This window comes from Aythya ferina (assembly GCF_964211825.1).
Source record: "Aythya ferina genome assembly, chromosome: 5".
NCBI lineage: Eukaryota > Metazoa > Chordata > Aves > Anseriformes > Anatidae > Aythya > Aythya ferina.
In genome coordinates this window covers 6975775-6988720 of record NC_140301.1, presented here as the reverse complement: position 1 = coordinate 6988720, position 12946 = coordinate 6975775, and the positions used below count along the sequence as shown (strand labels likewise).

The following is a 12946-nucleotide window of genomic DNA, read 5'->3' as shown; positions in this document are numbered from 1 at the left end:
AGGATCTGAGTGGGCTGAGGAGGTACTGACAGCCATTCCCCCAGGTCCTTTTTTTCTGTGACTGAACTTGAAAAGCTTGCTTATATAGGTCAGCGTAGAGGTTTGTTTATGTATAGCTCCCTCTAAGACAGTGAGAGAGCACTGTCAAGCATTCAGCATTAGGTTTTCCTCCTGTGTAAGATGTAATTGGTGAACTGTAGGGTCATTTTGTTATTTTTTTTTTTTTTAATGAAATATTTTTTTTAACTTGTGTGGATCAGATTTTGAAAACAAGAGCTAAATCATTCGCCATGTTTCTTTTTCCTTCCTCAGATTCGTTATATTTCTCAGACTCAAGGTTTGCCAGGAGAGCAGTTGTTAAGCATGGGGACGAAAACTGCAAGATTTTTCTGTAGAGAAACTGATGCACCATATTCTAGTTGGAGACTAAAGGTAATCAGTGTAACATAGCAGCAAACAGCAGAGAAACCAAAGAGGCCAAGATTTAATGCAATACCATTAGCTCCCTCCCACTTATGTGATTTTTTGTTTATCTGTCCCCACTCCGTATCCCTTCTGTTTTTTTCCTTCCCCACCCTGTTCCTGAAAACCAGCGCTCCGAATTTGTGCCCCTGTTTCTCAACTGGGGGTGCGTTTTGCACAACTCCCAGGCTGCTGGAGGCTGGGAGGCAAGTGCACGCATGCCTGGTTGCAGCATGGGATTCAGAGTAAGCTTTGTATCTCATGAGGTATGAAATGGCTCTTGCTTGGGCACAGATTTCCACTTCTCTTTGAAGAATCCCTCTCTGAGGCCCAAGCCACTCTTAAATCTTGTTTGGAGCTGGTTTGGGGACCAGAAGTCCTAGGAGAAAAGACACTAAGAAACAGTTTGATTCACTTAGTTCAGATGTCATACTAAAACAGCCTTTGGCTGAAAACTACAGTAGAATGAGAGTAGACAAAAATACATGTTTTTGTGACCTGTCCATCTCGCTTCTCTTTAAGGAACATTACTGCACACTGGCCATAAACAGTTATAACTTCCTAGGCAAAGATTTTTTTTTTTTTTGGTAAATTAAATTGCTTCATGTTACTGTTTCACGGAATTTACAGAGGACTGGCAGAGTAATGAAGCAGTTACTGTTGACATAAGACCTCTGAAGTAACAAACAGCTGACAAGCTGAAAGCCTGCATTGCATAACTTCCCACAGCAGCTCGGTAAATCCGCAGCATGCATCGGGCTGAGTAGCCGAGGCTGGCCTCCGAAGTGGAGGAATATTGCTGGGGTCAGCTCGTAAAAGGAGTCTCTGATTACACGGCTGTGATTATCCCACTTTTCTGTGTTTTTTTTTTTTTCCTTTTTTTTTTTTTCTCCACGCACTTGATCATTACATGGCAAAGGTACATCTGGCTTTTCTCTATCAGGGAATCCAAACGAGTCCTTTGCTCATTTTTAGGACCTGTTCACTTTCAGAAGTTAAAATTCTCCCATCAGACTAAATGATGTTTTGGGAGAAGAAAGAAATTTTGGTATGGACCACTGGTCATTACTCACAGTTTTTTTTTTCAAAGTTAATTTCAGAATCTTTTCTGTAATTTGTATGCTAAACAGTTTTCCATGCAGTCCTAACTTATGTCCTGCAACATGGGCTCTTAAAACCTGTCTACTGGTCTGTATTGAAAGAGGAAAAGTGTAACAGAAAGGGATATTTCATCTCATAAGTCACTGGTAACTGATGAAATTAGTTCTTTAGGATTTAACTGCGTGTTTCATACTGAAGTATTTAAAGTACTTACACTACCTGTTGTGCAAGTGAATAAAAGTATAAAAATAACAAAAGATAAAGCACATAGAAATTGAACCAAGGCTATCTGATTCTTTTTTAGTGATGTTGCTGCTGTTTGGAATTAAAGCTCTGAGTTTAGGGAAATAAATATAAGAGATTTTCTGTTACTTGTACTTTATACGTGTGTGAGTGTGTATATATATATAAATAATATATATATACATATATATAAGCACTCAGAGTTTCATTAACCAAGTTTTTGATTAAATTTTTAATGCTTCTTGTATGATTTACAAAAACCATCTGTTGTAATCCAGTATTGGGGTAGTTCAGGTGTGAAATTTAGTACTTTCGTATTTTAATTTAGAAAATGAAAGTAGCAAAAAAAAAAAAACATACAAGGAAGTCAAGCACACGCTTTTTTTTTTTCTGTTAAACAGGCTTATTAGGCCAATAAATATTTAAAATTAGCTGGAAGTGTCCTTTATTGCCAGCTTCTAAACTCAGCTTTCCTTTTCTTTTTTTTGAGACTTTGGAAGAGCATGAGGCAGAGACAGGTATGAAGTCTAAAGAGGCCAGGAAGTATATTTTCAACAGTTTGGATGATATAGTGCATGTGAGTATTAAAGCCTTCTTCCTTTGCAAAAGGACTGATGAGAATGAAAAATGATTTTTCAAATATTTTAGTAGTTTTGAAGAAAAAAATTTTTAGACGATCATTTCTTTTTTATCAATCCTAACCATCCTTATTTGCATATGTTGCACCGAGGAAGTGTCCAGCTGTGTCAGTCCATCTTTATAAGGATGTTCCTTTGTCACCATGTGTGTTAAGCAATGGCACTTGTTCTTGTGTATGTGTGGAACCCTTTAATTTTTATATGTAATGTGTGTTTTCTCTTTTATCACATCTGCCATTCTGGATAAAGGAACAACTTATGGGGATGCTGCTATATCAGCAAAGTAATTTTCAGTATAAGTCGTCATTTCATTTTTGTTTGTTTTTTGTTGAAAACAAAACAGTTTCCTCGCTTTTCTTGAGCTTTATACCTCTCTGGTCAATAACAAAAGGAAATTTCTCATTCTCTTTAATATCCTGAAAAGTTAATAAAATGTTTTTTTCAAGATTGCCATTAATACATGTTTGAAATAAGTTTTGAACATTATCTCTGTAGTTTTAAGTTAGACCGTATAAAGATTTCCATCCCAAATCTAACTTAATTTTCAGATCCCAGACTGAAATCTTTCTGTTTTGCCTTTTTGCTGGGGAGAGTACAAGGGGAATAATACATGTGGTGGAAGTAGAAAAGTTTCACTAATTCCAATTACTCATTGAATTTTAGTATTTTAAAGCAGAAAGTGGTAATGGAGGAGGCAAACTAATATGCATGTCTTCTATCTGACTGTTGTGTTCAATGGTAGGTGAACATGGTGATGGATTTGGAAGGAAGTGACCTGTTGGCGGAGAAGGCAGATAGGAGGGAGTTTGTCAGTCTGTTGAAGAAAATGTTACTGATTGATGCTGATTTAAGAATCACTCCAGCTGAGACCCTGAACCATTCTTTTGTTACCATGAAGCACCTCCTTGATTTTCCTCATAGCAACCAGTATGTAACAAAAACTGTTCTAAATCTCTCCTGTTCATGTGTGCAATACTGTTGTTTCATCTGCTGTCAAAGAAAAAAATTCTTTAGTCATTTCTGTAACATGTTAGAAAATTCTTTCAAGTGCTTGCAATACTAGATAGATCTACTAGGTCAAAGAAACTGAATAGATATGTGTTTTTCTGAAAAGTAACACTTAAAACAACAGATTTTTAAATGCTCATTTATATGCTTAGGTTATAAAATTCCAACCCTGCAGAAATTTGGGTTTGATTCTTCGAGGTATGAAGAACCTTAGTTCCTGTCAGGTATGAGAGCTAGGGTAGGCACTTGTTCTTGAAATTAGCATCTCAGATACTTTCTTTTGTGCCTTGGTTAATATGGAATATATTAAAAAGTTCTTGCAGTCCTAGACCTAGATCTTTCCGTGTGGATTTCCTGAAGTGCAAGCATTTCATGGAAGGAAAGAGCTTTCCATCCATTTAGCCTAATATCTTCCTTGCTTGTTACCCAGTTGTTGGAAAATGATGTTAGATGCAAGGAGCAGGAAATAGCAGTTTTCTTAAAATGTATTTATTCTTAATAAATATGCACTAAAAGGGCTTGACATTCACGTAGTAATTTCTTTTTCTACTTCTGTTCATGATGCTGTTCCATGAAACTGAGAACTGTGGGCTTTGAACTTTTTTTCTTGTGCTGTGTACTTGTTTTATATATTTAAGTTGCATATAATTCTAATTAAGGCAACTTAATATTTTCTATTTTTAATAGAGTAAAGTCCTGTTTTCACATCATGGATGTTTGCAAATGCAGATCAAATTTGTATGACTTAAGCAACCGCAATAAAACATCACTTATGAGACCAGTTGCCTCAGGCAGTGCAGCTAATCTGACTGCAAACTTCACCAAAATTGGCCCGGTAAGAAGCCAGGTAAAACATTTTTGTATTAAAAACTCAGTTAGTGGTGTTTCTTTAATTATTTTCATAACTGAAAAATTATATCGGATAAGTGACAAAGTGCTCTCTTATACTCTCATTCTTTTCTTAGTGTTCATTTAAAGCAACAACAGCAAAAACACCTCCCCACCCCCCAAAACAAACCCCCCAAACTTCAGAATCCAATACGTTTCAAAATCAAGTGACAAGCTGGAATTGTTGTAATAGTGAAGTACAAAAAAGTCGTAGTAGTAAAGCACTTCTGTATTATAGTGCCCTCCCGTGGCTGAAGGCGATTGCTTCCTGTGAAACGTATTTGAAACTCCATATTTATAGATTATTTTAGCTGTTTAGTATATTAGCCTGGGGGGTGTCGTCACAATTATAATGTTGTCTGTGTTGAACCTGTTCCCGTAGGCATTAACTGCATCTGCCCATTCAGTTTTGCACCAAGGGATACCACTGCAGGCAGGAACTGCTCAGTTTGGTTGCAGTGATGTTTTCCAGCAGGCGTTGATTATATGTCCTCCGACTATTCAAGGTATGTTCAACCGTGATTGATAGTTCCTGGAATACGAGCATTGTTGTCTCTTGTTAGTTGTATTTGAGTTTTCCATGATATCCACATAAACTATTTATTAAAACAGTTACGTCATTATAAAGAAGTGTAAGGGTCAGAACCAGATAAACTGAGCTCTCTCTGTGCACACACACACACACACATAAAACCAAGAGATGCAATGTGGATTCTACAGCAAGCAAGAAGGGTATTCTAAAATAAAATTTGAGAAGAAGCAAGAAAGATGAGGAGAGTACTGTTGCTTTTTCTGCAATAAATTCTTAGAATTCTGTAGGGATAAGGATAAGAAAATACAACACTTCTTGTGATAAATCTGGATTTTTGCTGTTGTTAATCGGACATGCAAGCAAATGTTTAATAAACCATGTAGAAACTCAGGGTTTCGCTTAAGGATGTGGCTGCCCCACGTAAGCAGTAATCACATTTGCTGTCCTATGGATAAGATAAACCAGGACAATTAGATAGAACTGTTGCAACTTTCTGAAGGTTGAAAAACATCTAACTAAATCTTTGAGAGTTTTGATTTCATTGCGCTGCGGGGAGGAAAGGGCAGCTTGCCAGAACTCCCTTTATTAAGAGGGGTAAGATTTGATTTAAGTATACAATTTTCTATTTATTGAAACAAATAATTAGTTGAATGCTTAATTATCGGAAACATTTGGAAGACCATGAGGTGGAAATGCCAGCAGAGAAGCATTTCCCTAGTTATAGAAAATGACCAGATAAGGATATGCATCTCTGGAAAGATGCATGGTAAAGCTGGTGACCTCTTTTTTCCCCAAACAAATGCATTTGCATCATGCAAACATGGGCCATGCTGTCTGAGGAATCTTCAAAAATTTCTTAGAACACATTAAGATAAACTTTTTTGTTGTTTTTTATAAAGGACTGATCAGAGAGAAGCTGATGAAAAACAGTGTTTCTTAACCTAGCGACAGTCATCTATGGAGAGGGAAAGGTGGTTGTTGTTATTAGCTTGATTTCAGTCTTCCATCTCCAAAGATGCAATTTATCTGTCTCGGTAATGTTGAACTTTGTTGTAGAGATCAGACCTTGAAACGATAGTTTCATTGCAAGCAGGTTTTTCTTAGAATGATTTTCAAACTTTTCCTTACTTTCTCCCTAACCCTATAGCCCAGGAAGTCTTTATCTTTGCAGGTAAAAACAGATACAACAGACTTCAATGTTATTTGTGGTGGCTGCTTCTATCTTGGATTCCAGAAACTTTTGAAAGCTTCGAGTATTCACTGTGCAGGGTGTCAGAGGCTATATGAGCTCAATGCATAGCTTCGTACAGACTTTCTTTTGAGCTTAATACAGCTAAATCATTCCCTATATATTTGTATATGCTTTGCATGATGGTGTATTCCATAATTAAAAAACCCTACTGTTTTGATTATATTGAGATGAATAAAGTGATTATAAAAAAGGAAACAGTATGGACAAATACTTCCTCTATGATCTATATACTCTATTCTTAGTGTGATGATAAATGTCCAAATTGAAGTTCTACTACAGCTTGGATGAAAGGAGTATATTGGCTTCATCACATAGGTGACAAGCTGAGCTGCTGGTATGGGAAAGGGATATTAATGGTACCTGGCACCACTTCAAGTTTTCTCTGTTTGGCTGCTCTATCAAGTGTCTTGAGTGCTAAGTCTTGCTACTCCTGGCAGAGTTAAGATGTTGCTGTTCTAGGTGTCTGCATTGAAAAAATGAATCAACAACATTCCAAAATTCAAAGCTTTTAACTGCACGGGGATTACTTAATGTTGTTTTATAACATGCTAGTATTCTATCAGTTGAAGATTTTTCTTTATCCTGTATTTTAAAGATCACAAAACACATTTAATCTTTAGTTCAGTTTTGAGTAAAAACTCCAAACAGCCACAAGATGCAAAGTGGCATTAGAATGTTAAATTAGTATTCTTCTAGCCAATGTTTTCTTTAGCCACAGCTGTTTTGTTGCAAATCTCTTTAAAAGAAATCTTTCATTTTAGTTTAACAAGTTATCTTGAACTTGTTAGTTGTAGCATTGCTCTGTGTCTGTCTGAGTTTCCTGTGACAGTAGTGAAATCTATGTAAAGCATGAGATGCATCTTTTTGCTCTTATGCTCTTGTGATAACAGTACTGCAGCTTGCATTGTTTTGCTACAAGGAGGATTTGACGGGATTACGGACTCTACAGAAAATATCTGATAGCATACACAGAAAATCTTATGTTGTTTCCCACAAAAGAGATGGTAATAAACAGGGCTATCATACATGTGGCTTTGCGTACTGTAAGAGCTGAGAGGAATGTTTTTTTGGTGAGTTGGAAATGGTGTGTGTGAGAAGCTTTGGAATTTGTTTTTGCTTTTGTCTGCTTCTTTGCAAATACCTTTTATGTAACATGTGATGAAGGGTAAAATGCTTCGCTCTGCAAAACCTTCTGCCAAAGGCATTCCCCTTTCTAGTAGTCTGTTTTCAAATAGTAACTATTGGCAGTTCTTTTTGGAAATCACAGCATCAAATATCGGTGCAGATCAGTACTGGCACAAAAATCTTTTAAGAGGTATATTGATATTTATTTGGCTTGAAAAGTTGAAGTTATGGAATTAGGTCATAAACACATCAAGACAAAATAGTAAAATGTAAAATTATCCTTTGTGTTTGCACTTTGCTCTGAAGCTACGCAAGGCTGATATGTTGCTTAAAGCTTGTGTATGTGTTTTTCTTCCTGATAGGAATTCCTACAAACCACAGTAAACCCACAAGTTTCTCCCTGAGGGTGGATAATGCAGTTCCACTGGTGACCCAGGCCCATGCAATTCAACCACTACAGATTCGAGCAGGAATCCTTTCTCAGGTGAGCTTACTTAAAAGAAATAACATTTTTATTTGAACTGTTAGCAAACATTTTTATGAAAATTGCTTTGATAATGCCCCGCAGAGTTGCTTTCTGTATTGTGTTGAACTACAATCAGCTAATATAAATTGAGTCGTTCCCTGTGTCATGAGATCTTCTCTGCTTCACAACAGACATGGTCAAATCATACCCAGCAAATACTGGTTCCTGCATGGCAGCAAGTAGCACCAGTGACAGCCCCTGCAACATCTCTAGCTTCTGATCCTGTGGCTGGCCCACAAAGGCTTGGAGACTGGGGGTAAGTCCACGTATTTTTGTGCAGTACTTTATTGGCTTTGGTTTAACAGGATCTATGGATGCAATGGAAATGGTTTAAATTTTCCTTTATTTTTCCTCAGGAAGATGATTACCCAGGGCACCCATTATAATTCGGTGATGCCGCAGCCTCTTTTAACACATCAGATAACCTTGTCTGCCCCTCAGCCAATTAGTGTGGGCATTGCACATGTTGTCTGGCCTCAGCCTGCAGCTACCAAGAGAAATAAACTGTGTCAGAACAGGTTGGTCGAATATTTCTAACATTCAAAGATAGTAGATCTGAAACTGCTGTTCAGGGTGCAGGGGAATGTCTGTGAAAGTGGCATGTTGCGGGGGGAGAAGTGCCTTTTGGGAAAATGTGTTCTTTCTGCCCTTATTATTCAGTATTTGTGGTAATACAGACTAGATGGGGAAAAAATGCAGTAGCAAGAGATTCATTCTAGTTCCTGTTGCTAAATCTGAGCCTGTCATGAGAGTGAAGTTGTCTTTATTGCCTTTGGGAAGGTGTAAGAAACTACTGAGGTAGCTCTAATGAGATATTCCTAAGCTTATATGCATGAGGAAATACCAGGCTTAGAGAACAAAAGATAAAGAGGTCCTATAAAGGTCGCAGTATGCCTTACAACCATCTTAAGAGCAGTCTTTCTTTTGTTGGTAGGAAAACAAACAAACAAAAAAACCTTCAGCTCCTTGCTGAACAACTTAAAGTCTCACTGCCATACCAAGAATTTGCAAAGGTATGGGGCATTTAATAACAACAAAAAAAAAACCATTTGTTATAAAACATGATTACAGCAGACTTGTGATAGGGAAAGATTTCATCCAGAGGCTATCAGCTTTTGTTTTCAGTGAGATTTCAGTGGAGAATCTTTTCCAGAAATCTGTCCAGCTTTTTGGTTTTGTTTTTTTAATCCAAGTGGGACTTTTTAACTTTTTTCCTTTGTAAAAATAATGGGGTTTCAATATATTGTATTTAATTTTCTTGCAAGATTCAGTCTTAGATCTTATTCTGGATGCTGTGATTAGCTTCTTACTAGCATGCTCCTAAATTTTCATTAATGTCTAAAATCATATATGCCAAATATTTATCACTGCTTACCATTTCATATTTTTCTTTTTATTAATTTAGAAAAGTGGTATTTTAGCCTTTTTTTTTTTTTTTTTTTTTTTGAAAGAACAGTTTTAAGATCTGTTGGCAAAGATTCACAAAATACGAATTGTTGTGTTTTCTTCACAGGAGCAATGCGCTACAAAATACCAATATCCAAAATTCAGCCTTTATATCTCCAAAGATAATTAACCTGAAGGCTGTGAAGAGAATAAGCTGTGTAGAAGCACAGGACAATCATAATTCAGAAGGACAGGAAAGTAACTGTTGCGAAGCGTCGGTCAGGCTGGACCCTGATTCATCTCTTTCAAACAAACAGCGCCAGGCTATCTTCATCGCAGGTTCCCCCAGCCCAGCAGTCAGTGTGATCACCATCAGCAGTGACACTGATGAAGATGACTTAGGAAGAACACATTCACTGAGAGAGTAAGAATTGATGCTTATATTTACTGGGTTCTACTTAAATATAGCTGCCTTAACACAGCTGCTGTACTTAACGAATCTGATCTTTTTTTTTTTTTAAGACAATGCACTGCTGATCAGATTTCACTACAACATTAATTCTGCAGTAGTATGCTATTTAAAAGTGAAAAATAATTAATTATTCATTAATCTAGTAAAGTTGGGCATTGTCAAAGGAAACAGTTCACTCCTCTTTTGTAACAGACCTGTTCAGAGTAGAATACTTCTAAATTCAGCATACTTTTTTTCCTTAATACTGTCATGCCTTATTTCTGTGTTGAAGATTAATCTTCTGGCTTTGTATAATCAACGTGTTCTAGCAGCAGCGTCTAGTAGGTAACATTATATGTATGTGAGTAAAAAAAAAAAAAAAAAAGCAGTGTGAAGAGATGTGCACTTGGGTACAAACAAATGCTGAGCGTGGTCTCACAAAGGATTTTTTTTCACAAAGCTATCACAGAGCCGTATTGTTTTAAATAAAGGCTGAATAGTCTGATGTGTGAATTTATTTTCACTTGTTACCGATTCTGAACTGGAGGAACCTTCGTTTTAAATCTCAACTTTGTCTGTTGTTTTAAGTCTCTGAACTTTATTTGTAGTAAGAACTGTATCTACTTTCTTAGTAACGATTCACTAATAAAATTCCTTAGTAGGTTTCCAGCAATGCATGTTTTGTCTAGAATTTCCAAAAGAACTCTGAAACGGTTTAAAATCTGTTTTGGAATTTTTTCGTTAAAAAAAAAAAGGCAAAACCAAAACAAAACCAGAAGGAATTAGGTATTTGTTTACATTATTTAGGGGGCTTTTTCTAGTATCTGACCTCTTTTTATTCCATAACTATTTCGAAGTCAGTGGTGTACAGAAAGAACGAATGAGAGATTGCATGTTTGCTCACTTTCTTTTCTGTGTGGTAGGTGTAAAGGTAGCCTTGACTGCGAAGCCTGCCAGAACACTCTGAATATTGACCGTGTATGTTCTCTAAGCAGTCCTGATAGCACTCTGAGTACTAGCTCCTCAGGACAGTCCAGTCCATCCCCTTGCAAGAGATCCAACAGGTAAAAAGTTGTGCTGTTTTCAGCAAAAAGAAGGAACCTGGTAGACTCAGTTTATTGAAAAACAAAAAGCAAAGGTTTTGTTATGTTGCCCTCTGGTGAGGCTAAATTACATGGTTACATATTGCTTTATTGGCTTACAGTTGCACAGTACAGACTCTTCCTTATCCTTTTTAACAGACCTTTCTTGCCTCACTGGCAGCTTTCAGAATACTGGAAGAATGCTGGTTACTCAGAAAACTCAAACGTGTGAGAATGAGAATCTTGTCAGTTTGCAAAATTAACTAAGCCGAAGTCGGATGTGACAGATCTGAAGTTGCCAGCATCTTTAATTTTTGCAGTCTCTTCTTCTCCCATCGTGTATCTTGTATTGCAATCTTTAATTACGCTGTCTTTTTTCTTTTACCAAACATAAGCTTCAGTTATGTGAACGTATAATATATATATACACATATGAAGTTATGCACATGTGGTGTTTCCAGAGGAGCTTCAAAGAGACCTACTTTTTCAGTAGGTAAGGTCCAGTTAAGCTCCTAGCGATGGATTTGTAGATGACAGAGACCTACCTGCTATTATGCAGGAAGTTTCCCAAACTTTCATTATCAATAATGAACCTATTAGCCCCAAGAGAAGGCTTGCTGCAAACTCCAGGTTGTGGCTGATATTGAAAGGAAATGATTTCACTGTGTTTTTTCAGTGTATTCTCTTTTGCTAGTGTAGTAAGCATACAGAGACCATAATTTCATTTCTTCTGGAATAAAATGTCTTCAACGTTTTACTTGGACTGAAAATCTAAATTTCAGGTGGATTATAAGTACAAAATTATTTAAAAGAATAACCAAAAAAGTAGGTGAAAGTTACACATCTAAGTTTTTATGTAGAAGTGATTTCTATCCTTTCCCTGGCTTTTAATTTGTGAATAGGGTGAGTTTTGAACATCAACTGCCCTCTTGAGTGCCTGTGCTTGCATAAGTAAAATGTAACATTTTATCCACTTTTGAGTTGTTTTACTTCCTTAAATTTCATGTGGCATTTTTAACAAAACGTGTCTGCATTATGAAAATATATTTGGTTTCATGTCATACGTTTATTTTTTGGTAGTATGTCAGATGACGAACAGGAAAGTGGATGTGATACAGTAGATGGCTCCCCGACTTCAGACTCTTCAGGACACGACAGCCCATTTGTGGAAGATGGCTTTGTAACTAACACCAATAAAAATAAGGAAGCAAGAGCATCAGTTAATCCTGAAACCAAATCAACTGTTTGCACAGTAGTGGTACCATCAATGAGTCTTGAAAACAGATTACATCTTGACGAACAGATGGTGAACGCAGGTAAGTTAGTTGAGGTGGTGTTTCCTTTCTGTACCAGTAGATAAAAGTAGGAATTTGAATAATTTATTCAATAGCACTATACACACGTGGATTTTGAGTTACTCATGTATCTTAACCTGTAATAAACACTTCCAAATAGTGGAGTTTTAAGGTTTCGATGAGTGTATTATTTCCCCCTGTATGCTGAAGCAAATCAAATTTTGTCTTTGAATTGCTGGAAGAGAATAAAGGCAACAAAAGCATAACAGTGTTCATTTATATCTTGGAAGATGCTACGTGCCAGCCACTGAAAAAGGGTCGGTCTGTCCTGGGAAGAATAAACCAGTCTTCTGCTGTGGGAAGCCGTCAGCAAAAACTGGCATCGGCGTTCAATCAGCAACATATAAACTTCAGTCAGGTATTTGTACTTGCTTATATCAAAGAAGTGTTTTTTTTCTGTCTTGAGGTTCCAAACATGCTGGATGCTTACAGTTTCAATCGGTGTAAATGGCAACTGCCGTTTTTAAGAGCACCATTGCAGTTCAGAGATGTTCAAACCTTGACACGGATTTCAACTTTTGGGGCAAGTCATGAGTACCTTTGGTCATTTTCTTAAAGAAGCTGACTTTATTTTGAAAACTGATAGAAAAATCACACAGAAAATAAGCAACACATACAACTACAAGCACAAGACAAAGCAAAAAGCGTTAGTGTGTTTTTTTTTTTTTTTTTCCTATATCCAAATGCTAAAATGCTTACAGTGTACAGTTAGAAACTGGAGCTGTCTTTGTCGTGTTTTGTTAGTAGTGTGCATGAAAATACTTGTAGTTTGAGTATCCAGAGACTGAGCTTAACAAACTCAACTCTTCCTTACCCTTGCATCCAGGTAGCAAAGCTAGGGGGTGGAAGCTGGGATTTTAGTTAAGTCCAATGTTGGAAGATACCCAAGGCTGATTT

At 36.8% G+C, this 12946-nt stretch overlaps 1 protein-coding gene across 6 annotated transcripts in view; it reads left to right on the top strand.

Annotated features, from left to right (window-relative positions):
• HIPK3 (homeodomain interacting protein kinase 3) overlaps window positions 1-12946 on the top strand; it is a 74563-nt gene that overhangs the window by 56409 nt on the left and 5208 nt on the right. For 5 of the 6 annotated variants that reach the window (XM_084520206.1, XM_084520205.1, XM_084520207.1 and 2 more), the window contains 12 exons: window positions 313-432; window positions 2297-2383; window positions 3187-3371; window positions 4140-4299; window positions 4723-4846; window positions 7612-7733; window positions 7907-8031; window positions 8132-8293; window positions 9289-9585; window positions 10536-10676; window positions 11775-12010; window positions 12280-12407. In XM_084520206.1, the coding sequence (XP_084376332.1) occupies window positions 313-432; window positions 2297-2383; window positions 3187-3371; window positions 4140-4299; window positions 4723-4846; window positions 7612-7733; window positions 7907-8031; window positions 8132-8293; window positions 9289-9585; window positions 10536-10676; window positions 11775-12010; window positions 12280-12407 (1887 nt within the window). The remainder of the gene's footprint in view (window positions 1-312; window positions 433-2296; window positions 2384-3186; window positions 3372-4139; window positions 4300-4722; window positions 4847-7611; window positions 7734-7906; window positions 8032-8131; window positions 8294-9288; window positions 9586-10535; window positions 10677-11774; window positions 12011-12279; window positions 12408-12946) is intronic. The other variant, XM_084520209.1, reaches the window with a different exon arrangement.